The sequence below is a fragment of the Plectropomus leopardus genome, chromosome 9, assembly GCF_026936395.1.
Source record: "Plectropomus leopardus strain MGB_pleo_1.0 chromosome 9, ASM2693639v1, whole genome shotgun sequence".
Classification (NCBI taxonomy): Eukaryota; Metazoa; Chordata; class Actinopteri; order Perciformes; family Serranidae; genus Plectropomus; species Plectropomus leopardus.
The window spans coordinates 13384326-13411372 of NC_142184.1; the positions used below are offsets into that span (position 1 = coordinate 13384326).

Below are 27047 nucleotides of genomic sequence, written 5' to 3' on the forward strand. Positions count from 1 at the left end.
GACAATGTCAACTGTCATTTCAAGGGTCAGTACTGTTAATGATCACAGAGTAGCCATATAACTCAGCCCAATGACAATTAGCCCTCAGCAGATGTATCAATACAGGGAGCTCAAGGCTCACAAAGACAGATGACAACATTTTTTAATGAAGATGCTCCATAAAAACCAGCATCGGAGTATCAGAATCATCAGAATACCCCTCATTATTTTCCTGTTTGGGCCAAACAAGTCGGAAAAACAGGGCTATCACATTTAACCATTTCTTCAGTTAAAAAAAATCACATTGCACCATTGGTTTTATTGATATTTTAGTGATTTCTGCAAAAATATAGAAACATATCCTCTTTTTAGTGTCTGGTATGTATTGGGTCAGTCTATTAAATGCCTGACTCATGAATGCTCACGAATCCTTGACTTTTTGCCAGACTTTTCAAACTGAGGTGAGCCTTGAAATATGATCTGGAATTCATTTTAGATTATTCCAAAACCACATGAATGCAACACAAGGCTGCGAGGCAACTTGGACATCTGCTACTTGTCACTCAAAGTGCAAAAGATAGTTGAACAGTGACAATTCTGTAACACCGTAATGCACTTACACAGCTTACATATAAGTAGGATTCCTAATCAATGGATTAAAATCAATATTTTATCCTTTTTAATGAAATTCATGATGATGAGCAATTTATTAAAGAGAGGTTTTGTTGGGTGGGCAGCATTAACCGTCAAAGCTGTATGTACTGTAACAGAGATACTGACACCATATTTTGCAAAAGGGATTAAATTGTAAAGGTTATGGTTAGGGTTATACTACACTGATACTGTGAAAAGAATTGGTTGGACCATCACTAATCGATTTGGCAAAACGTAAACAGAAAATGTACAGCCTTGTTAGCCATACTTTTTCTACATAAAGCCAAAATAAAATTAAAAAATTCTGCACATACATTGGATGTGAATGTTTCCTATAATAAGACAAGTTGCTTGAACTAACATTCTCCAACATCTATTCTTTGTGAGGCAACATTTTTAGCTCATCTTTGCAAATTGCCATTTTTTAAAAATAACAAACTGCTGTATCATAATTTAGTGTCTTTACCCATACTAATTTAACATATAAAAATTTCAGCAGGCTGACACACACATCTTACATAATGACTGCAGGGAAGAGGTTACTGAAATGATTTCTTTTAATATCCAGAAGATACTGTTTTTAAAACCAAAAATGTGAAACACTTTTCATGCAGTGGCAGACTGACCTTCAAAGCCAGGATGAGAGTTTGATTGACACCAACGGTCTCTTGGGAGGTGATCAGCAGAGAGGAGATGCCAGTAAGAGAGCCAGAGAAGAGAAAGCCCTTATCATCCACTTGAGCGATAACAACCTGGTCAGGACAATCCAGCATCCGGTAAGACAGTGCACCTACACCGTCCCTATTAGAGAAACACAACCATATCAGTTTTGTCCCTGTTCTATATACATTTATGTAATTTTGTAATGAAAGTTGTTGAAGAAATCCATTTGTCTATGCACAAGCTTTTGGAAAAGACAGAAACTCCTCCGCAGGCACTCGTAACTCACCTGCTAGTTTGGAGTTTGAGGGCTGAGTTGGGAGCCATCAGTAACTCCCCAGCCTCTACTTCAGGATTAAGCATGTGAAGCTTGTCATAGACCTTGATCAAAGCAAAACGTTGAAACTCCAATTATTAGAGGGCTTTAATCATTCTTTGATGTTTTGGGACAAGTGACATGTCATAGTTTAATGCAGTTTGAAGCTGGATGCATTCAGCTCAAACTAATCTGCAGTCTTATCACTTCGCAAAGTTAACAACTTCAGATATTCCAAAGCTCAGCAACTTCACTGCTCTGCTGCCTTTAATGCCAGATTTCTCTATTATGAAGAAGCAGCAGGGGGACATGGACATGATAAGCAAAGTAGTCTATAAAAGGGGTCTTTATAAAATATTTGCATATACAGTATTTGTAATACTGGTGCACACAGATGCAATGTTTACAGTGTTTTTTTTTTTTATTGTGTATTCCCCTCAAAGAGAGTTGTGCTTTACCTGGATCTGGATCTCATCCTTGAGCTCCTGCAGATTCCCCACCAGCTGCCCAGCCTGCGGGTCAGTAACTCTGAGCACCACCTTCAACCCTGTCCGCCCTCTTGTTTTCCCCGTAACCCTCATGCCGAAGTTGTGCTCTGACTGGAGCTCTATGTTAGCCTGAAGGAGACAGGCACCATTATGAGAAAAAATAGCAACAGCAAATTAAATAAAAAGGCAACAGTGATGAGCAACGCAGGGACAAGGCAGAGCCTGACAAGGAAGCAGAGACAAGACAGATGCTGCTTTTGAGTTTTAATCACGCTGTAATGCAGGGACAGCACATCTTAAGTCAATCTGATAAAAGGATCGAATGGACAGCAGGAGCCAAAAATAGGAAATGGTTCAGTGGCAGAAACTGCATGTGGTATCAAATGCACAAGCAGAAATCCTGAGTGCAGGGTACCTCAGTGTGTCTAGGCTGGACGTCCAGAATGTCTCTCTTGGTGGTGGACCACGTGAAGGTGAGGCCGGGTATAGCATTGCCAAAGGAGAAGGGAGTTTGAGTATTTGTCAGACCCATCACATATACAGGCATCTAGAAGTGGAAAGAAGATGAGTAAAGGGGATCAGTGAGTACAACATTGCCCACGGAAAAGGGGGCTGGTATAAAAAAAATATGATGAAAATATGATACTCGTGCCAACACTGCACGCTTTAGGTATTGGTACCTATACCAATGGTGAACTTCATTCAATACTGGCAATGTGAATGGAGTGACGTGTCATATAGCCATGCTTTTACAGGTCTTGGTGGCACCGTGGCATTCTGAACTGCCAATTCTGTCAAATATATTGTGCTCGCTTTCGACACACCACACACGTCATGGGTTGTAGCTGCTGCTGTGTGAATATGAGCTCCGCGCAGGGGACAGTTGGTGAGATTCTGCCTTGCCGCACACAGTGATACCGTGGGCACCCAACTACAAACATTACCTAACAGTTCTTTACAGGTTTAACAACAGAGTCAAATTGTTTTGGTGTCAGTACGCACAGGTTGGGACAATTTAACAGCTCGGTGTTGACGTTTGGTGCTTCTGCTATTCTGCTACAGTAAACAGAATCATCATAATCATACCTGAGACTTTGTCTTCATTCTTGTGATAGGTGCTCTGATGCGAATGCCTGTTAACTGCACAACTTCAACTTCAACTTGATCCTGTGGACACGACAGAAGAAGCCTTTCATTGTAAAAATCTAAATGAGCGATTTACTAGTCCGCATCATCTATACCCACACTGGAATTTACCTGAGACACAACAACTAGCTTCCCAGTCTCGGCATCAACAGCTTGGACCAGTCCTGTCACAGAGACATTACCGATGGTAGCACCCCTGACATGGCCCATGCCATTAACAGAAGCTATTTCCTCATTGGAAATAGAGAAAAGGATATTGGACTGCGGCTGAGGGCCTCCCTCAGATGTGATCTATGAATGACAGCAGGAATGAAAAGGGAGGGAGAGTTTGGAAGAGCGACACAGGAAAGAGAGAAAAAATGAACATGAGTGATCTTGACAACACTGACAGTTTGGTCAATAGTTTCATCAATCTGAGGCCTGATGATAATTTGCTGAAATACATTATCCTGTGTCTATTAAGTAGATTAGAAAAAAAAGGATATCCAACACAAATAATGTGCAGTTCATGTGTATTACTGACTTTAATGTTCAGCAATTAGGGAGGTCTCTGGGATAGATGTTAAATTCTTTCTAATTAAAGAACGAGTTGAGGCAAATGAAAGATGAGCTGGACGTTTAAACCAAGAGCAATTAGGCTAACGTCATCTTCCAGAAGAGTCCTGGCAGAGGGATCTTTTGGAAGATAAACTGAGGACCAGATGAACTCTTTTGGCAAGACAAACTGAGGCCAGCTGTTTCCAGACAAAGCTCAGGCGTCAATATTACACATACCTGCATCATTGCGCCAATTAGCAGAGTCATTTTCCTTGGGATGAGTTTGAACGGTGGAAATACCTAAAAGTGGGGGAAAAAAGGTTACAACATGTGCAACACATATGCAAGACTCTATATTTGAACTTACTTTGTTTAGGAATGAACACAAAAGTTTACCTCAATTTGCTGAGGTGCAGATGCAATTTTTCTCCCATTTTTATCCACAACAACAGCTGACAGAGTGGTCTGACCAATAGAAGCACCTTTCACCAGGAAAACAGCTGTATCATATTCTGTAGAATCCGCTAATGGTCTGACAAGAAAGACAATTAGGATTTTACAAGTCTTTTTAGTTCCTACATCCTCAACCTAAACAACAAGATTCACATTACTTACTTCAGAGAGACGATTGAAGATGCTGCCTTGAGTTTTAGATTCATGAAACGGAAATAGCTGGCTGGGAAGGGCTTCTTATTATCATCCAAGACTCTGACATAAGCTCTCACTGATTTTCCAATCTCCACCTGTAATACAGACGAATGACATCAATTATTGGGGAAATTATCATTGGGATTCCCAGGTGGGGCAGACCTAATGATGCTAATTCAACACGGGCTGACTTTCATGAAAACTGGGGTGGAAAGAGCAAGAAGATGACCATATTTAGCGCTTGGACATCACTGAGGCATTTCAGGAATGTGTGATGCTGATCATCTTATCAAGCTGTGTCTTGACCCCCGAAATGAAGACTTGAGAGGGTTTGACATTAACTAGAGCCTGACGGCCTGTAGCCACAAAAAGCTACTGTCTGGCCACGTAATATCCTCTCAAACCAAGTTTTATCTCTTCTCTCGAGAATGAGACTATGTTTCTAAATGAAATTACCCGTCTAAATTGAAAAAAAAAAAATCTCCATACCAAAAGTCTTCTCCAGCACATCTTTACAACTTTACAAACTTAGACTCATTCTCACTTTTAATTCAACATTCTACAAAAACAGCAAACAATATTCATTGCAGATGTATCAGTTTTAAGAGTGACTGTGTTAATTGGTAACTCAGTCGACTGTGGTTGTTCGTAGTAGTTGAAAACATAAACAAAACGGTGTCCTCAAAAAAGCCGTCAATTTTATTTAAACAGAATAACATAACAATAATGTATTTATGTGTCACACTTAAGGAGGGCTGATCTTAAATGTGCTAAATTACCTTTTCTGTATTATTTTTAAAATCATTTTACATTTAGGCCGACAAAAAATGTACTTTGGCCACCAAATTTGGGGACTTGGTACCCTGTGGGGCCAGTGCTACAAAATATTAGCAACTCTTACTGATGGGACTGGAAACTCACCTTGTCAACCACTCTGACATAAACCTCCAGGATGTCAGAAACATGCACTGTGGCCTGAGCAGGTGCTGGGAATGCCAGACAAAGGTCATGAACCATCACCTTCACCTCGCCTGGGTAGACAGGAGAGACCTGGACACACACAGAAAAGAAAAGTTTAACTGTCAGAAACTCAATTATCTGCATTCAACTGGGAATTTTAGAGCACTGGTGTACTTTAATCCATAATCCAGAATGGATTACCTGGATTATGGATTCCCCTGAAATCCACAGTATGTTGTTCAATATCACAATTGCATATTCCCCTAAACTAATCCCATCACAGTGCTTCTTACCTGAGCTGTTCCTTGAGCCTCCTGGAATACCACATCCGCTATCCCTTTAACACTGGTGTTGACAAAAAAGTGCCCTGAACCTTCTTGCAGGGCCAAGTTCGCCTGCGAAACAAAACACAGTTAATGTCTCAGTGTTGAAAGTGATTATACAACTAAAAGACTACATGTTGTGGGGTGACTCAGAAAAATAGCTCACTTTCATTTTTTTCCCTACAGCCAGCTGGGTTTGCACGTGACACCAAAGAGGACCTCTGACCACACTTACTCTCTAAAATCCTCTTACACAGGTCACTAGCTGCTATTTAACCCCAACACCTGCCCAACACTGCTCCTATATCATATAGGATTAGGAGGGAGAGGCGCACTGAGGAGGCAGGGACATAAGACTCCACTAAACCTCCGGTAGGGATTATTAACATTTGAATGTATTCAGTTGTTACGAGTGTGAAGCAATTAATTTCTATTTTCTGTTCTGCATGTTGAGAGGGCTTAATAACATCCTATGTTTGGACAGTCCTATGGACCAAACTTGCCTCCGGCTCCAGGTACGATGTATGCAGCTAGACACGCTTTGCAGTGCAGAGTCAAAAGAAAGTAATAATGATTTGACATAATTTGAATGATAAACATCATTGAATTTAAGAGGAAAGTGTGTTTTGTCACAACTGCCCTGATATAGCTTGCTATAACTAGAAACAGACAAACAAAAAATAGTTCAGTAAGATGATAAACAGCAGTTAGGTGCAGTCAAAAACTGTATGTTATCACCCTCCCTGGGGTCTTTCTGAGCTCTGGCAATCTGCCCTCCTATAGGAGTGGTAATGGGGTAAAAAGGAGAGAAGCCCCAGTTAAGGCTAAAATTCTATTAAGAAATATAATAAACCCCTTGACTAAACCAAAACACAAATAATTTAATAAACTAAACATCTATCAGAGCAAAAAAAGCCTGGTTATAACTAGTGTTAACACCTCCGAAAGTAGACAGCTGAGACACTTGCTGTTCATACCTGTGTCTATCATGCGTCTCTTGCGTTCACATTCTGTTACTGCCTACATCATTTATGCCAGGAGGTCAAAGAGCCCCATGCAGTTATTACATCGACACTCTCACTAGCTGCCTGGTAGTCACATTAGCTGTTGTGTCAGCACAGCTGGAGATATCGCTGTCTGCAGAATTCAACATGTCTCCTTCCATAGGGCAAAATGATGCATGACCACACCTTTTCCAACTTCTAATAAAATCTGCAAGTCACAGTTAGCATTAGCATGCTATCATCAAAAACATGTCCTGCACTAATGTTGCAATACATGTCAAAGATGCATCAGGATGCATTCGCGTTTATTTTGCAATAGATATTTGGTCAAATGCATTCACTTGCGATCGAATCACCCAAGACTTATGTTAATATGCATGTTTAAAAACAGGGCTATAGATACAATTTTCAGCAGATTTTGAGATAAGAAGCTGACTTTAAGTTGACATCAAATGCAATGTTACTTTTTAGTAATACAAGCCATGACAAGGGAATGTGTCCGTCAGTTGACCTTTGCAAAGATAGAGAGATAACCCTGTGATGTATGTGACGCCACAGCACTGATAAATCTGTCTCTTACCCGCACATCTGGATGGTTGTAGATGGTAACTGTGTCAGGAGAAACCTTCACATCTTCAACCAACAGGAGCTCCAGAGTGGCTGAGACCGGGGTCAAGGGGTCATACTGTCCAGGAGAAGAATTGAGAAAAGCATGAATGCAATGTTTACATGTAGAATCCAGATGCTGATTATGTCTGATTATGAGAGAAAAACTGTGTGTATAAATGAAAAAAGGAAGTAAGTTAAAGATGGAACAGCTCAAAAGAACAACAAAAGAAACTTAATTATCACATGTAGGTTGAAGGTTTATAGGAAAACGGCATCAATGACAACACTGAGCTTCACACTCTAATATCTGTGTTAAAATAAACAACATTTCCATCACAGTCAGATCTTCATTCAGTAAAAAACCGTTAACTGATTCATATATAATGGATAATGGTTGGTATGTTATGAATAATGGTTACCTGCTTCTGCTTTTTAGAGGAAGTGAAAACTTTTTTTGACATATCTTGGTGGTTGCGTCACTTACTGGACTGGGAACTTTGGCTTCTGAGAGATGTAAAGCCTGGTAACCCAGAGCTGTCACTGTGATGGCAGCGATCCCCGTTTGATGATGGACAAGAACAGTCTGTCGTCCTGCCACAGAAAAAAAACAAAAGACACAGCAGCAATTTAACAAAGAACAATTCAAACTACTTGTCAAATCTAATCTATAGAAACAGACAGCAAAACACACAAAAAATGTCTTCCCAGTAATAGGTGAATGGATAATTCCCTGTCAGCCTCTGCTGTCTTAGCATTAAATCCTGCCGTAGCTTTCTCTCCTGCTTTTGCCTCATTACTTTCCAAATGTCTAAACAAAAGAGTTAAGTTAAGCCGACAACCCACTCTTTCTTAAAAACACCACAAAACACAAGCCAGCTGCTAAGGTTTGAGGCAAATCAAAGTGCCTTACCGTGAAGTTTCATCTGTTTGTTGCCATCCTCAAACTGCTGCAGCTCCATGGGCATAGTGGGTTCAATACTGGCCAGCGACACCATGCTCGACTCCCACAGCATGCTCAGAGAGCTGAAGTTGTCAAACTTCCTCCCTTGTTGATCGAAAGCAGCCAAGTCCAAAATCGGATTACGGTAATTTGAAACTGGCACCTAGAAAAAAATAATGTTGATAAATTCAGCTCCTAAACTTCAGCTCCCATTATGGAAAAATATAAATAGTCTTTATCAACATTGACATAAAAATGCTTCCTAATAATTTTATAGGAAGGCAAGTGGGTGAAGGCAAATAATAGAGCAGCTAGAATAGTCTGATAAGTTCATAAAATTACATCACTTTACTGTAAAAACAGGAAAAGATAACACTTGAGGTATATTAATATCTAAAGTCCAAGGCAATATCTTGTCCCATATCACAATATCAATATAATAACAATGCACGGCCCTACTGGCACATGTCACCAAAACGGCATTTCTTCAGTGATTTCAGCATTAACAGCAATGGACCAGCACCAGTATAAAAAAAGTAAATATACACTGCTAAACACAGCCAGGAAAACCTTGTTGGCTCTTGTGAAGCGACCACTTACTCACCACTTGTTTGTTCTGCTGCAGCAGCGGGCAGGTCAGGTCCAGCTGTGGGCTGGTGTACACTGGGACCAGGGTGAGGCGAGACGGAGGGGCACATACAAACTTGACCACTGCCGGCTCCACAGCAGGATAAGGATTAGTCAGACTGGCCTTGTTCCCCACCGTCACCTCCAGCACCTGAAGAATAACATAATGGCCACTCAGTTGGAAGCTGCTTGTATTTCTATAACTATTGTTGTCCTACACTCACATATACAGAGGGTTAAAAAGGATTAACTATAGATAGATTATAAAGCTAGGATTCCAAGATATTATTCTCAAGGTACAATAAAAAAAAGTTATTAAATCTAACCATATAATAGCTATTTCATGGTAAATAGAAACACTATAACTTCAGTGGATCCCACCTGCTCTCCCAGGGCCCTGCAGGTTGCTCTGACCCAGTGCTGGCTGTAGCTGTGAGATGAGGGACTGGTCAGTGTTAGGCTCACACTGGCCTCATCCTCAGCGGTTAAGTTGCAGAAGAACTTTGAGGGCTCTAAAACCCATGGCCGGGGCCCGCCCTCAAACAGCATGTCTTTAGATGATCCAAGAGTCACCACGGCCACAGATACAGGGTCAATCGCCTGCCAAATAACATTGTTTTTACCATGAAATGGACAAATTCCAACCATCACATTATGACGTTTTCACAAAGAAATGCTCTCACAAAAACAACAAATTCAGGGTGTAAAGTGCCACAAGAAACATTTGATAATGAAAAACAAAGATATCTCAATTAAATGAGCGCTAATTCTCACAAACACTTTACACTAATTCAGTGGTGCCTCCTTAAGAAAACTGCTTAATGAGTTATGAAAGGGGTTGCAGCAAAATAGTGTGTGTGTGTGTGTGTGTGTGTGTGTGTGTGTGGGTGTGTACATTTTTTTTATGTGTGTGTGTATGTGTGTCTTTCTACAAAGTTTGGTAATGCTATGTAATTCCATTAAGAAGCCAAGTTTTCGATTTGGAAAGATGTTTGGGAAATTAATCAACACTACCTTTGCAGGTGCATGTTTCAAATTACCGTCATCCCATTTTGGACTTGGCTGCTTTCAATCAATAAGGAGAGGGGTCACACAAACTCACACACCCCTGACCTCCATGCCAAATTTCAGCCTCCTACCCACCGTCAGAGGAAACTATAGAGATGATTTTCCCAGCTAAAAAAAGAAAACCAGGTATTTATTTATATCAGCTTGGCCATTCTAATGTTAAGAGGAGGTTAGCTTGGGAAACTTTCAGCTGAAATACAGTATTTCACAGCCAAGATACAAAATTGGGTCAACCTTTAGCTGCCAGGGCAAAACAAGTGAAGAAACATCACAAAAAATGCCTGCAATATTTTTAAGATTACTACTCAATCCCGCGATGAAAAATACATGACCTCAAAAGTGGTGCATCAAACAGCCTGTTATTGCACTGATAACCTGAATGTATTATGCAAGAAAACCACAGCTTTCTGTGGTTCAGAAGTGAGGAGATACTTCATGACGGGAGATGTGGTCACCTCATCATAACACATGTCAAACTGTCAAATTGAGCACTGTAGCACAACAGTAGAAGTCATGTTCTTTGCTGGAACTCAGGCGTAGAAAACAAATCAGTGTAGCAAGTGTATCATGCATAATTAAAATGCACAGAGAAAAACCCAGGAGGAGAAAATTTTAACACTCGCTGATCATTGCATTTCTTCCTTGATTGTATGGAGAAACTGTGTGTGTGAATGTGCATGTTTGTGCATGAGTGTGTGTGTGTTTCCTTCGAAGACAAAAGCTAATTGGTGCTACGAGGTGAGTTGAAAGAATAAAAGCAAATCACAACAAAGACTTCAGGTAAAGTTCAAGATAATTACACTCTGCAGATGCCTCGTAGCATTCAAAAAGAGAAAGTGAAAACTATTAAATAATCAACTAAAAACTACCCACGAGGAAATGAATTCTGGAGCCCTTGAGAAATTGGGGGGGGGGGCGAAACGATACGTCTCACTGTTCATGATGACAAAACTTTGGACTCACTCTGAGAGGAAGATAGGCAGCGATGGTGATCTTGGCACTGAGGTGGACGTTGCCATGAGTGTAGCTCACAGTAAGTATGGTGTATCCAGGAGCCAGGGCCTTGGCTCTAACCCCACTGCAGTGGTGCTGGCCTGGAGCCAGTCTCCCTGGATCAGGACAATGGGGGTTGGAGGAAGCCAAAGAGTAAGAGAGAATGCAATATGACAATATACAAATAAGCACAATTGTTCATTCAGGTGTACTCATTTATCTTTCTGTCTTACACCACACTGAAGCACAGAGAGGTCCTGTTATTTGTCCCAGCCCAGTCATCTGATTAATAATACAAGATTTCAAAATGAAAAACTGTAAATCTTACTAACAGAGGAACTTTCGAAGAGATAAACGTTGCTATGACAATCTTAAAGCCATAAAAAATTTAAAATGCTTCAGAGAGGACTGTGCCCGTACTGTTTGTCTGGGTTTGTTTGGGTGACTAATATGAACATATGTTTGTATTCATCATTTCTGTAATTCTTCCTTCCATGATTGTAAACTGCAGTTGAAGTTGTGAATTGATTAAAAAGTGTCCTTCCCCACTGCTTTCATGGGAAATTGTACAGACTGTTTTTTATTACAGTTATTACTGCAATAACCACAGTGAATATAAAGGTGGCCCTCCTACATGACACACTGGACTGAACACAGCTTACAGCTTTGACTCTCTGCCCGAGCACGACTGGGTCTGACCCGATGGGTTCCGGCTGTAATTTCCCAACATTCCCTTGGGCCTGAATAGGGTTAGGTTCTCACCCATTTACCCGAGTGCTTTTTTTTAATGAGACTAGCAGTGCTCGTGCATATATGGTCGGAGACGAAGAAAAAGAGGGGGCAACGACTGAGAAAGAGGGAAAGTGAGGGAGCAACGGAGCAATATAGTGGAGAACTGCAGGTGAGAGATAAAGCGCGCACAAGAGAGGAACGGAAAATGAGAGAAACAAAAGGGGAGAGGGGCTGCAAGGCGACTTGGTTTGCCATATTCACCTCTGCCACCCAAGCAGGGGGAGAGATGTGGGTAACATGCAGTGAAGAGCGGTGATCATATTCTGCGTGCTGCAACGCCATGGACCACCGCTCAAACTCGAAGACGGACACACACCGACGGGAGCAGCCAGCTCTGACAAACCGGTCGTGCACAAGATGACAGATTTTTTTAAATAACAGAAGGAAGAGAAGACTGAGAAGTGGTGTGAGGAAGCAGGCCAGCCTTATTACATTTTTTCTCTTTACAGTAGAGATTCATGTTTTTTAATCATACGTGGGCCCCAAACTGCTGCGGAGGATCAGGTTCAGGTCGGGCTTGGACAGAAACTCTGCAGGTTAATGTAGGGTGGGGCCTGATTTTTTGGGTTCAGTCAAAGCTCTTAAACAGCTGTGCATTTAGTAAGTAGAATAGATGTTTCATTAAAACAAAATGAAGAACTAAGTCAAGCTCCTCATATAAGTCCAAAACAAATGCATTTTCACTCCAGCATTGCTAAATAAACCATACCCACAATACACTTTCATGCCTGCCTTTAGTTCCATCTGCAACTCACTGGAGAGTCGTGATCAGTCATCACTCACATTGATTAACACTAAACAGAGTGATCAATGAAAGCGTCCCATGAATGAGCATGCCTTAGTTAGTGACCTGAACTGAATATTATCCTACCATGAGAGTACACGAGTGGATTCACCCACAATATGTGATGACAAAGGACCTTTTTTAAATTTGTTGAATAACAGTATGACCCGGTCAGATCACCTGGACTCACCATCTAGTAGTTCGAAGACGCCATGGTTCTCCTCCTCAACCTGCAGGTCAAAGTGGGAGCAGTCACTCAACATGACCCGCTCCTTTTCCACCTCCTCTAGGAGGCCGAAAATCCGCAGGGGCAGATCCAGAACCAAGCCCACCCTGGCCTCTACTGGGCAAGGAGCGAAGTCCATGGCCACAGGCTCCACAACATACACCTGAGGGACAACAGGATCAAAGAAGGATGAAAGTGTTCGACTGAGGGCCGGGAATGATGATTCAAGCTGTAAGACTGAATGTACTTTATGGCCGAACAATTAAGTTAGATAATTACACGTCACAATTTTATGTCTTCATGATTAATAATAATGTACGTCAGAAAATAATTTGTCATCTGTTGTGTTTTCAATTTGCTTGAATGACTTCTATAGATTAATTCCATTAGATATGACAAATCACAGTCTTCAATAAAAATTAACGATGGGAGTAGCAGAGCAATAGAAATTGAAATATAATGGACGTGCAAAGCTGGAGAGTTGTTCACACTCTCCTGAAACTTTTACATCATTTTAGCCCCAGAAAGTATATAAACATTGTTTGCTTTAAAATCCAATGATGCCAACCCAGTACATTTTGTGCAAAATCTGCATCAGGAGCAAAGTCTTACTTTGAAGTACTTCAGAAGTAGCTACTTTGAGTGCAAAAATAATGAGGAGCACTTTGAGTGTCCATATTTACCCCAGTGCTCTTTGGAGGCCCTCTCCCCAACTATGACTAAGACTCCACAAATTCATTCAACACTTCTGTCATCATCCGCAGTCAGACACACACGGCTGCTTATTTATTGTCGAATTACAGCTCAAAAATTGCGTTAATCGCTGATGCTGCTCTAGTTTAAGTGTTTTGCAGGCTTGAAAACATTCTGGCGACGACCGTTTTCTGGCTTTTACCAACCCATTGGCACTCTGAGCTTATATGGAATTAGAAAATAATTGCAAGCATGCCGTTCTTTGCTTTTTAGTTTAAAACATTTTTATTGCGCGTTTCATAAAAAAAAAATCTTATATTCAAGTACTTTGACCAAGTCAAAGCCAAGTCAAAAAGTGTCTGATTTTCAGTTTACTCCAGTACATAAATGCCAAATTTAAGCACCTTCAAGCACCTCATTCGAACCCTTTTCAAAAACTCAAAATTTGGTTTCAAATTTTCTGCAAAAACTGAAGTTGAACGTTATGAAGAAAAAAATGTTGGTTTGATGCAACATGAGTCTCACACAAATGTTTTCACATTTTCAATTGAATTTTTGTTGCTGGTTGCTGATTGGTGCAGGAGAACGTGACACAATCTTTTTTCCAACTGAGCCTCGTCTGCATCAACCCAGTGACAAGAGACAAATATTTCATGTGAAATAGCCAAAAGTGTCTTGGCAGGAAATTGTGTGTTCATGTGACACCTCACTGCTTACAGTAAGAAGCTGATGTAAAAAATAGGTTTTAAAATGACAATCCATAACACCTGATAAAAGCTTAAGTTGCCAAAATATGCAAGTTAATAGCATATAGTTTTCGCAAAAATTAATGAAGTCTTAATCTCTTTTAATCCCTCAGACCTATTTCCGTAGTAATCACTTTGAGGGTTTGAATGTCTACGCTTCAAGTGTAATCTTAATGAATTATTAGTGAATTGTGTAAACAGGAAAGAATGAATGACATTACCTGCTGCTTTTTTAACATAAATACTTCACTCAAAGACACAGAAAAATACTGTATGTTAAGGTGCTGAAGTGCAATTAAATAATTGTATTTCCTGAAAATTATACAACCATTATGCAGTATAAAACTGATAAAAGTGAGTAATCAAAGTAATTTGATTATTATTTGTGCTATAACATGTTAATATTTAACAGGTGTGGTTTCACAGTGACAGTTTTCCAAGGGCACTTACCCTCATCTGGCCAAAGTGCAGTGGGTTACGTAGGTCATGAGCATAAACTACACTGACGCCGACGTCACTGACTGTTGTCATCACTCCTTTAACAGTCACTGTTGCCACAGCTGTGTTGGAGGAAGACCAGCTGAAATTTCCACTCCCACCTGTTGCCTGTCACAAGAACCAGAAAACAAAGCAAAGCATAAATTAGAATTATAGCAAAACACATACAAAAATGTCATAAGCACAGGCGGAGCAAGACGTTAAAACATTCAGGGCTCAGCCCAAATCTACAGAGGGTACGCTCCATCAGGGAGATTTTTTCCTGTTAACGACAGCTATGTGCACTACTTTTCAAGCCATTTGAGATAATGGAATAAAGTGGTGAAGGAACAAGTTCTAAATCCCAGCAATGAGTTGAGCATATAAGCACTCCCGGTTCCCCATCTTGAGTTTGATGGGGTTTTTTTGTTAGATGCCTGAAATGAGGTCTGTGGTTAACACAAGCTTTAGAGACTTTCAAGTTATGCTCTAGGGCATAAAATAAGTCAGTAAATAGTCCCCTCATGAATTTTGAAGCTATTAATGTAAAAGCAGTTGTTAACAAGTGACAAAATGAGACTACATTACGTCGTCAGGCTGAACATCGCTTTACAGTCTCGTTGTGGTGACAATGTTGAAATCATGCGACCACAGTGTAGTTTGTTTATAGCCTAACGTTATCTTTTTTTTGTGGTAAAAAAAGGAATTTCATTCATCTTTCATTTACAATTCAAAACATAATATTGATGTCCATTTGGAAAGATTATCTTGCTGAACAAAACTTGTAAGTATTGTAAATGTTTGTTAGCCACAGAGCTTTTTTTCCACCATAGTGGAAAAATTGCATTGGCCTTTTGATAAGGGGAACATGAGCAACACTAACTTCTGCATCCACCAACCAAAAAGCCATCCCTGCAGCACTACATTCCTAAAAATCTGTACATCATTGAAGAAACAAACAAACAACAAAATAAACAAAAAAAAAAGAAAAAAAAATACAGAATAAATGTTTTGCTGCAAAATCTGCTTCATTTGAATTCATGCCACAGAAATCTCGGTGCTTATTGCAGATCACAGATCCCCAAAAATGACAAGTATACGGGGTCTTGAATACTCTGAATTGAATATTAGGACAACAGGAATAGCATGGTAGGATCAAAAACATGGGCATACATTATTATCTGAACCACACAAATTTAAAGCCCTTTAAAAAAAAAACTTTTAAGAATTGGGGCTTTTGAGAAAACATTCAGGGCTGGATGGAGCGCCAGAAGCCACCAATCCGCTCCACCTCTGGTCATAAGCTGTCACATGCTCGACACTTCTGCCCAACAACGGATTAAAACCCATTCAAGTTTTCCATGTATTCTGGAAAGGAATAATTACCTTTATTGTGTACTGATAAGCTCCAACCTTTGGCTGCCATGGAAATGTCAGGATACTGGGACTAAGAACTATGGGGTTATAGATTTCTACATCCTGCTCATTGTGGACCGGGTTGGCGAGTGCATGGATCCTTCCAGTCTGAAACACAACAGAGGCAACAGGAAGTGATCAAGCTCGCTCTACTGAAGTGGAAGAAAGGCGCAGGAGGTAAATGCAATAATGATCCTGCAGCTGAAATACAGATTGAAAAGGGTCAGAGTTGCAATTAAACTCACTTCATCCACAACAGCTCTCAGGGTCGCATCAATGAGAGTTAGGCCTTCTTTGAGCGCTTTGACACGATGATATGATCCATTCACAGACGACTCCAGGAGTTCAAAGTACTCCGCAGGGAAACCAGTATCAATACGGACATTCTGCAAAATCAAAATCAACCACACGCAGATATTTGAATTACTGTCTCTGTATAACTCAAGATGGAAGCCTGGATTCAAACTTTTACAGACTCTGTGGTTATTTTTTTAAATTGTGTCAAGATTTTGATTTGTTCATTCTTCAACAGTGACAGTTTTCTCATCACTGCTTGAAATATTGGCTAATAAAACTCAAAGGCCAGCTAAGGAAGGCTAAAAGAGCATTAAATCACTCTTCTCTAATGTCTCTCAGATGTGTTGCAGGCTGCATCTGATTAAAAATGACCAAATCTTTTTTTAGTTTGCCATTTTACAGGAACTGGAAAAATCGTATTCAAGTTTTTGGAATGTATGTCCGTTATTTCAACTATGTCACTGATAAAAATGAAAAAAAAAAAAAAAAAAAACCCCAGAAAAACAGTTTTGCCTTAATAACAGAGAACAGAGCAGAAAATGTGTTCTGTTTCATGCCATTTGCTAATGACGAAATGTGAAATATTGTGTCCACAAAACTACTAATTCTTACCTGACGTTTAAAATTACTGTCTATATATATATCTTTGTCTATCTATCTATCTATCTATCTATATATCTATATATCTGTCTATCCATCTATCTATATATATACACCCACACACAAATGTATATATATATAATACAAATATATATTATATTAAATTCAAATAACAAAACAGCTAAAACAGTCTGGTAAAATCACATCACTTATGATACATACAGAAGTTAGACAAATACACAATACATTCCTTTAAAAAAAACAAACAAAATTAATAGTAAATTTACCAAAACATACTTACATCAGACAGGAAAATCTTATTGCCGGATTTATCAAAGACCTCAATAACGATATCATATATTCTGTCTGTTTCGAGCACCCAGCTGTCTCCTGGGTGAATTTTAAAACCTAAAAGAATTAAAGAGAAAACTGAGGTTAGCTAAATCTTTTTAAAAAAATTAGACTATGAAATACTTCTTATCATGTTTGACAGACCTAGGTAGCCTGGTTCAACGACATACAGAGTGCTGTTGGGTAGGCGAGACACTCCTTGCATTCGAAGGCCTGAGAAGATGCTGTTAAGGAAAGTTAACCAGGCACATGCACTGAAAATCACAGTTCTAAACTTAACATAACATTTTTGCCAATACTACCCCTCTGCTCACAGAAAAAAACAAGGTTTGGCGTAAAAACTCATCAATAGCTGCAGTTTACACAAATCCCCAGACTATAAATTATCAGCTGAAGATGTCAAAGTACATGACATTAAACCATTATAACTGCTACAGAGCAAGAGCACGACTTGACAGAAGGATACTTTTATGATCCAGCACCACGTTGATGTGCCCCAGTTGAATTGCTGTAACTGTGGAGGTGCTTTGATCCAGACTGGCCACGGCAACATCTGGGTTTCCATTAGTGCTGATCACACTGTTCTGAAGGTGCAGCTCATACTGATCACAAGGCATCGAGAGCTCTGGACAAACAACACAAATACAAATTAGCTGAAGAGCTGGCATTTCTCTACTAGACAGATTTAGGGAAAAAGGCACAGCTGCTCCACTCATCTGGTCACAGCAAGCTGCATCAATGACTAAACCACGTTTTTTGAATTCAGATTTTTAGAACGAAATTGATGCTTGTGCATTATGAGCTGTGAGTCACTAAAGCAGAGTCAGACCTGTGATCGTGCCTTGTCTTATCTTCAGGACCCTGTATCGGACGGAAGTTCCCGCCAGCAAGTAGACGTCATGTGCAGGACTCAGCAGGATGTTCTCTAAAATCAGCAGTCTCACCTCAGCAGCACCCACATCCTGTGGCGCAGATACCATAGTTACAGAAAAACACAGCTACAGTTTCCCGCCTTAACAAACCAGAACAAACTGGTTGCAGTGTTCGGAAAATAACAATAGAAATCAAACAAATGCATTTAATTCTTTTTTTTCTTCAACAATTTCTTTTTCTTTCTTCTCTAATGAACAATGTCTTGTATGGATAACTCATCTATCAGGTAAAAGTTTAGCTTGATGACAACAAATGCAGATTACGAAATCTTTGAAAAGACAGAAATTCAGCTGAAAAGTCACTTCTGTTGTGACTTCATACATAAGGCAGAAAGGATTTATTACTAGCATGCACTCTTTTGCCCTTTTTAGTTGTCTGCGTCTCAGGAGATAAGCTATCGCACAGAAGGGACTACTTAACTAGAACAAACTCTTCTGAGACTCTCTATGACTGTAACAATAAGGTGGATTATTTCAAACTTGTGCTGGTGTCAACAGCCAAGAAATGTTTCTATTGGACCACTTTAACGGCTCACCTTGTACAATGACTCTTGTATTTTGGCCTTCAATTTAGCATGTCCTGTTTTCAGCCCCGATACCAAAATAATATCGCCCTGTTTCCCAACACGCTCCATGTCAGATATATATCCAGGGGGTGTGTATGTGGACTCAGAGAATTTAAGTACCCTTGAGGAGAGAAAAGACAAATATTAGAGACTCAACTCAGCATGGCCCCTTACATCAGACCTAAAACATTATTCAATTTCAGAAGAAGAGGAACAACTAAGTAAAAAAAAAAGGAACATCGCACTCCTTTCATAAAACAGCAGCACAACTGTAGCAAAGAATTTATGGTTTGGTTACCAGGTTGGTAACTTTGGTTTGACTGCTCGGTGAAGTGCAGGTGCAGTATTAACAAAGGGAAGCCTACCGTAATGAATTGTAAGAGTCAGAGAATCCGTTCACATCTACATCTTTCACTAAGGTCCAGTCAAACACCAGACCTGCTAGAGTGCTGAAGGTGTTTCCTGCAATATAAAAAAAACAAAGAGTCAGACGTGCTGTGAAGTCCCAAACTTCAAATCTAAACACATGAGAGATTTGGTGAGGAACGGAGCATATTTGCATAAACCTCTCAACTTGTCTTATAATGCTGAGGACACTATACTTGAATGGATAATGGATGCTGAGCACGATTGTCTGAAAGCTCCTGGCAGTCGAATTAGCTAAAACAAAACCGATAGGCATTTCATTACAGGATACTTGCCGTCCTTTTGCAATCTGCTTCATCTGAGGAATCTAAAATGCACTTCTAGGCCAAAGCAAACAAAAACAAAACAGCAGGCCCTGGAGCCATCATCAGAAAGAATCAGGCTGTAGCTACAGCTCATTAAACTAAGTGTGTCTGCCTTAAATGGAACCAGTCGAACAGAACAAACACAGCCACCTCGCAGTAGCAGCCGCAGAGCAAAGAAAATGCTGCCTAGAGCTCAGCTCAGTCATTACTCTGAGAATTCTTTAGAGCAGCGAATAAACAATGCAGCATGGACTTGTTACAATAGGAAAATTGAGTAATATTACAAGTATCAATAGAAAATATTATTAATATAATAATATAATAGTCTTGAATAATAACACCAGCAGCACACAATGAGAATCACTTCATCCTGTGATGAGGCAGCATATGGTACCTTCAGAGTCCAGTGCATGAATTTTGAGTGCCAGTGGTGAGTCCTCAAGATGAAGCTCTCTGGTGGTCGACACGATCTGGATCTCACTGATAATATCGACAATGGCGTCACAACGCAGCACCTGTCCTGTGACTGCAAACAGAAGGAAAGGGACAAATCATCATATACCAGAGTTTTTACAGATAGAGGCAGGTTAGATTGAGGAATTTTTAGGACTTTTCTGATGCCAGTCGTAATGAAGTTTAAAACAATTTTTACAATGGCCAAACTAAAGGAGAAAAATATGAACTGAAAGCAATGACTTAGGTTTTGAGACAATTTTGCCCAAATGTTTCTTGAAACAAAAAACATGACTTTTTCTTATCTATCCAGGTGTGATGGAGTTGAGGGTAGAACAGAACTGGGAAATACCAGACTCTTGTTGCTGAGATTTTTCAGGGCAAGGTTGTGTTTCTCACTCTGCCGAAATCTTGCTTAAACAGGCAGTTTTGGATTAATTTGCACTTTCCATGTTGCTCAAGGTACAACTAGCAAAGAGTGGATCCTCTGCCCTGAGCATCCTGGTCAGAAACAAAATATGAGTGTTGCTGGTTACGCTATCTCATATGCCTGATGTTAATGCAAGACACATTCAGTAAAATATTTTTTAAAAAGTACATGTTACCGATTATTAAGATTTTACAATGCAATGTCAGAAAAAATTTTTTAAAAAATAAAAATAAATAAATCCTATTTTCCACATATTAGCATTTTTAAGTCTTTTGAGAGACTAAACACTCAAGGCCTTAGTTTAAGATTAATGAATTCAATGCCTTTTAAGACTTTATAAGGATCCCCTGAATCCTCTGAATATACACAATATATATGGTACAGTACCACAATACTGCACTTAACCAAACCAGGAAAAGCCCCAAAACAACTGGCTTTGTGTGTGTGTGTGTGTGTATGTGTGGGGGGTGTTTTTTTAAGGCAGAGCAATAAATCTTGTTAAGGCACAAAGCACAGAAATCTACCTCCTGACTGAACCACATACTTTATCACATGTATGGAAACAGCATCGGAGAGCTATAGTTCTAAAACATCCTCTGCTTCATGCGCAATGCTGTTCGGTTATCAGTCAAGTCAAATGTTGTGGCTTTTCTGGTCTGCTTAGTGGGCTGTTGCACGAGCGATAGATTATATCTGATTATGTTTTAGTTAACTACAACAGGTGCAGCGAGTTAAGCCACATTCAAGGTGATTGTGGGTAGCACGTATAGCCCTACTTTATTTTTTTGTATTATTTAAAAGAGACATTTGAGATGCACGTGGAAAGGACAATGTGTCTGATTTTCCCCGATTCCAAAGCAAATGCTGACAACTGCCAGTCATCTATGACTGGCCAACAGTGCCACAGGCAACAGATGACATACACCATTACACAACAGCAGAAACGGAAGGATGAATAAAGTGTTGTGCAACAGAATGAATGACTATCAGATTTGCAACTCTGCAGGAAACAGAACTCAGATAAACATGCATACTATTATACTCACATGTTATACCATACATACTATATGCAGGGCATACTTTTTCATGACAGTATCACTACATAGCAATAAATCTATTTAAAACCAAAAAGATGATGAATGAATTTGAACACTTTGCAGACTCAGGTTATGTGATGCTGCTAGGCATGCTTTTTTGGCTTATGTAACTACAAAACCACAAGAAAAGTTTGTTTTATATATATTATATTAGATATCTATTCTGAATTCTTTAGGTTATGGAATATAAAAACTGTGACCTTAAAACAGTTCAGTGAATCTAACACTGCAGAAAAAATGAAAAAAAAAAAGGAAGTGCTGGCAGCTGGAAGATGAACATGTACTCTGCACACTATTAACCATAACAAGTTGTGACAGTGACCATTCACTCAGCCTGTAAAAATATGATAAAGAACCCTTTATTGATACTGAAGAGCATGTGCTTTTGATGCTCTGCTTTGGCACCATCTAGATTATGGCGGAAAATGTGCACTTTTTACAGAGCAAATCAAGTGAGTGCTGCACAAAAGCTGATTTGAAAACCAAGCTAGCAGCATCTACCCATCAAGAGCTGCTGAGCTGCTTGAGAATGTTCTCTTATCTAATCTATGTGACCTGTACTGTTAGGAAGTGATAAGGTTTATTGATATCAAAGCCATTATTGGTTTTGCTTATCAGTGCGATTTTTTTTTTTTTAAATTCCCTTATTGAGTTAACAATTTTCTCTGTGAAAACAGTGAGTCTTGACAGGTTTTCAGCATCACCACAACAGTTTTCATTCTTTATAAGTCTGAACACAGCGTAGACGCGGAGAAGCACAAAAGGCATTAATGTGACTCAGGTGTTTAACTGCTGTGTAATTAGGAACCGGTTCTCCGTTGGATGGTCAAAATTCTGCTAAGCTTATTGGCGTGGTGCTAATGATATAAATTTGGATATCTGAAGATGAGCTACTCTCTGTTGATGCCAGAAACCCAAGAAAGTCAAGTCTTAATTCTGGAGCTGCTCCACAGGCAATGAACTGAAGACTGATTTTGTGGAGCCACGGTTTGCTTTCTTTTTATTCTAATACCCAAATGAGCTTTATTCAATCGTAGTGTTCTCATTTCTGAAACAGGAAATGTGACCATATACTCAGAACATTCCCCTGGGTGCTCTCAGTTTCATCTTAAACATCTTCCCTGATTCATTATGGTTTCCTGAAACAAGACAGAGCTGTCAAGTCATTACACTTCGTTTCTTCAGTGACACTGCTGCCACTCTAACCAATGTCCGTGGGGAAGGGGAAATCAATTTTCCCTAACCAGTCACCACAGACCAACATATCCACCTAAGCCTAAAGTCATTTTAAGTCCACATCGATGAGTTCACATGCCAACATACTTGTTGTGCCATGGATCAGGAGTGGAGTGTGACGAAGTAAAAAGAAAACTATAATGTCAGGCAATTTTGAGAAGACATGCTTATTTAGAACAGCCTGGATGACATCATCTATCTTGTCTATAGCGGTCGCCATTGTTATTGTTGTTACTCCTCATTGGTTCCTGTACATCACTTGACAACAGCTTGGTGACAGCATTAGTCCCACCCGTGGCACTAATTGGCTAATCATTAGTCCCCTTTGTGGTGCTCCTTGGATTGATTTTACTTCAACTGAGAAATCGCTGTTTCGTGTCGTGGTGCTGAACATATCAGTCAGCTAGGTTAAGTGGGCATGGTGTGATGCCATCACAATTTTGAGTTTTAGCACTCCAGTTTCTGGATTTCGGAGAGTTTTTTATGTTTGCTATTATTTTTGCATGGTATTCCACCATAGAAATAACATGTGTGTATGAGCTTAGTTCCCCTTTAACCCTGTAAAGTTTATTAAAAGTTTATTAGTAACCATCACTTGGCCAACATCTGCTTTTGAAAGCAGCCCTTTGAGTTGCAAAACAAAATAAAATAAATTCCCGGGTGTTTTTCAGTTACTATCTCCAAGTAACATAGCACCTCAATATGGTGGCACATTTGCTAAGGCCACAGACATTATGATCTTAAGCATTATTATACCTGTAAAATGTCTATATTCTAGTCTGTTTCTCCACTGACACATATCTACACTTTTGAAGTTATTCAGAAAATATACAACTTAACCAACTATGCATAAATTTATCTGACATATATTTTAACGCAAGCATTGGAAAAAAATATTGAATGAGATACTTGTATTAACTGATTTATTAATCATTATAATAACCATGTATTTACCAACATCTTCAGCCAGAATGATGCTGGTCAGTCTGGAGGGCTGGGTGGAGAGAGCCTGGAGAACAGCTCTGCGGGAGCAGCCTCTGCTGCTCTCCTCATCCAAACCCTGGATACTTGCTACCTCTGGTCTGGTGGAAGACCTGGAAGAAAATGAACAAAAAAAACAGGTCATGTTCATCAACTGAGTAGCCATATACAGTAGTTTTTCACTTGTCACAATAACAATGTTGACCTAATGTACACCATAGAGAGAACTAAAGGTCCAGTGTGCAGGATTTAGCAGCATCTAGTGGAACTAAAGATTCCCCTGTGTGTGAAGCGTGTATGAATGTATAGAGAAGTGGATACAGCACTGGGCTCTGTTCATTCCTATGAAAGCTGCTCAGTGGTGCATGAAGCAAAACGGTTCACATGCCGTGCATAAAGTTACCCCAATGATAAGGCACTGCTTCCACACTGTGCAGCCTATAGAGCAGGCACACTTGAGACTTTGCCAGCCCATTAGCTTAGTTGGGATAAAATAATTCAATCATGCATCTCTTCTAGACTTTTAAGGAGTTATTGGAACGAGTAGTTTAAAGCCTGATAGTGAAACGACTCATTTCATGGGGGTTGTGATGCTCAAAAAATTTGATTTATACACACGTAAGTCAATAGGAAAAAGTCTTCCACTGTTTGGCCAAAACTTGGCTTCAAACCCTGGCGTCCAGATTTCACTGTATATGTGTTGTACTTCAATAATGTGAAATAATTTGAAAATGTGACCTCTCCTTTTCTGAACGTCCTTGGGGGCCTGTAAGCATGTAGGAGAACTATGGTGGCCAATGTGAAAATGAATTAATGTATAACAACTTGGCTGACTCACTGCGTATGTAGCTATGAACAGCAAATTCTATGGTAACAAAAAAACTATTGTTATTTTCAGGGAATTATACACCGATGAAGACATTAGGGATATACGATAATATCAGCACATCATCGGTATAGTAGATATTGGCTGTAAAATAAAATATTGGAATTGGCCAACATGCTGATTTCTGCTGATATGACAAAGTGATATTTTTTTTTAATGACAAAGTGACAAGGCACAATCAACCCTAAGTTGAAGTATTTGTCTGATTTTGCAAAATGAATGAATATTACACTAAGTGAAATGTAGAGATGTCCCAATCAAGCCTTTTTTTGCCTCTGATCCTGATCCAGGTCATGTAATATTAAATGCTAATACCAAGTCTAATACCCATCTGATACTTGTGTTTACCCAAATAATACAGTTTCTGAAGAATTTTTGTTTTAATTTTACAAAAATAACAAAGTAAACAAACTACTAATATTTTTATGTGACTATTATCACAGTTCCACTCAGTGTAGCATGTGGTTTTTCATAAAATAAAAATAAAATTTCTTCTTAGAATTACTTATGTATTTTCATTTATGTAAATGAATTATTACTTTGTTTAATTATTTATCCTTATGTGTGTGTATCATTTGATTTGATGACCATAGGGGACATTGTTAAAATGAAAAAAGCTCAATAAAATATTAATGAAAAAAATGTTTCTTCAGAAACTGCTCTAAAATCCACTTAGTGCATTATAAATTTTTTTTTTTTTTTTTTAAAAAGTAGGTGGGGAAAAAATAGATATATATTGATCCGTTATTATATTGGAAAAACATTTTTTTTAAAAATTAAAAACCCAATATTGTGCATCCCTAGTAAACATAATTATGTATATTTTATACATTTTGTGCTAATATATGCCACTAAATCCTGCATACTGGACCTTTAGGGTGGAGTAACATGCTCATAATTGTTATGCCTTTGCTGTAAACTTGAATAGCTTTAAAGGTAAGTGATATTCAAGAAAAACTAAAGGATATTCAGATATCCATTTTAATTTCAAACGGTTTAGCTGTTGTTGGGCCCACACACAGTGTACTTGGCCATGTGGCCTGACCCATGCAATCCGACACTCGTGCCCTCAGCTCCCCTCAAGTTTGATCACACACACTACTCACCATCTGTAGCAACCTTCAGTGGTTTCCAACGTGAAGTTAATTCTTGTGCTTCTGGCAAGCGGTAGCAACACTTTGGGTATATTTAGTTTGGACGAACCGTTCACATGAATAACGGTGATTGACATTAGCAAAACAAATACTGACGATTTGAGGGAAACCATTTCCGTTTCATGAGATTTATGGCAGAGATCCTAACGGTTGAATGAATGAACGCTAACTTTGTGGACTAACTAAACTTCCTTCGTCCCATTAGGTTAGCTATTTGTGCAGTAGTTTGGGAATCGTGGATCGTTTAGGTAAGCTAGCATCACTTGTGAAAGCTATTTTCAAACACACGCTGTCTTCCCACTCAGTTTCAGTTTGTGTCAGTAGTTAACAGACAGCAGACACATGATGACAACAGTTACAATGTCCCCGAGTGCTCTACTTCACGTCCTCCGCTTCGGTTGTCCTCGAAGATGTTACGAAACACACAGCGACTGCTAATTCAGAATCCCGAGTATTATATTAATGTATACAGTGATCCAACAAAACCTTAATGTATTTTTGCTACAAATACCCGCCATTAGCAATAATTGGACTTCCCTAGTGTGCATGCCGGGAGTGGGTCTACGTCATAGACGGGGGTGGGCAACGGCGAGGATGACGCTGTTTCTTAAAGGTACCGTTTGTTTTTGTCCAACTGTCGATTTTAATTGAATTAGGCTCAGATTTAATTAAATTGGTTTTAATTTAATTACATAAGCCCAGGCTGCGAGCCTGGATAACTAAATAGAAAAAAAATGCAGACCCCAGATCAATAGCAGAGAGCCCTTTGGTCATCGTGTGTTTGGTTTGTTTTAATTTAATTAACTGCAAATATGTTTAATAAATAGGTTTATGCACCATTGAAGTGTAAAATCACTCGGCTCCTGCACTTTTTTTAATCTTGAATCCGTCTAATTGAGCAATAGGGTCAAGTAATATTTTTATGTCTTTAAGTTAAAGTTGCTTTTGTTTATATAAAGATGACAGTATGTGCACAAAATGGGACTGCACGTCGTCTGTCTGTCTGTCTGTCTCTCTCTCTCTCTCTCTCCCAGTTCAATTTCAAATTGCTGTTTTTGCATTAATGTTATTTGAACAATATTGCCTATTATTATTACTATTACTATTAAAGCATCAGGTATAGTACAATTCAGTAATGATGTATTAAAATCAACAACACAATGCATTGAATAACAATAGATATATAAATATATAAGAACAACATTTATCTCTGTCTGTCTGCCTCTCGTTCTCTTTCTCCAACCTTC

At 39.3% G+C, this 27047-nt stretch overlaps 1 protein-coding gene across 2 annotated transcripts in view; it reads right to left on the reverse strand.

Moving 5' to 3' along the window:
- Positions 1–26370, reverse strand: part of nup210 (nucleoporin 210) — a 39961-nt gene extending 13591 nt beyond the window's left edge. For both annotated transcript variants that reach the window (XM_088082010.1, XM_042491630.2), the window contains exons 1-30: positions 25753–26370; positions 23734–23873; positions 19958–20089; positions 19198–19294; positions 18803–18953; positions 18164–18296; positions 17801–17959; positions 17479–17547; positions 17285–17391; positions 16332–16472; positions 16057–16194; positions 14644–14799; positions 12719–12917; positions 10923–11068; positions 9273–9491; positions 8869–9042; positions 8235–8427; positions 7809–7915; positions 7296–7400; positions 5682–5783; positions 5350–5478; positions 4396–4523; positions 4177–4312; positions 4018–4080; positions 3355–3534; positions 3184–3264; positions 2513–2644; positions 2068–2226; positions 1583–1674; positions 1260–1434 (exon numbers count right to left, since the gene is read on the reverse strand). In XM_088082010.1, coding sequence (XP_087938136.1) covers positions 1260–1434; positions 1583–1674; positions 2068–2226; positions 2513–2644; positions 3184–3264; positions 3355–3534; positions 4018–4080; positions 4177–4312; positions 4396–4523; positions 5350–5478; positions 5682–5783; positions 7296–7400; positions 7809–7915; positions 8235–8427; positions 8869–9042; positions 9273–9491; positions 10923–11068; positions 12719–12917; positions 14644–14799; positions 16057–16194; positions 16332–16472; positions 17285–17391; positions 17479–17547; positions 17801–17959; positions 18164–18296; positions 18803–18953; positions 19198–19294; positions 19958–20089; positions 23734–23873; positions 25753–25913 — 4104 coding nt within the window. In that variant the 5' untranslated portion in view covers positions 25914–26370. The remainder of the gene's footprint in view (positions 1–1259; positions 1435–1582; positions 1675–2067; positions 2227–2512; positions 2645–3183; positions 3265–3354; positions 3535–4017; positions 4081–4176; positions 4313–4395; positions 4524–5349; positions 5479–5681; positions 5784–7295; positions 7401–7808; positions 7916–8234; positions 8428–8868; positions 9043–9272; positions 9492–10922; positions 11069–12718; positions 12918–14643; positions 14800–16056; positions 16195–16331; positions 16473–17284; positions 17392–17478; positions 17548–17800; positions 17960–18163; positions 18297–18802; positions 18954–19197; positions 19295–19957; positions 20090–23733; positions 23874–25752) is intronic.
- Between the last annotated feature and the right edge of the window lie 677 nt (positions 26371–27047).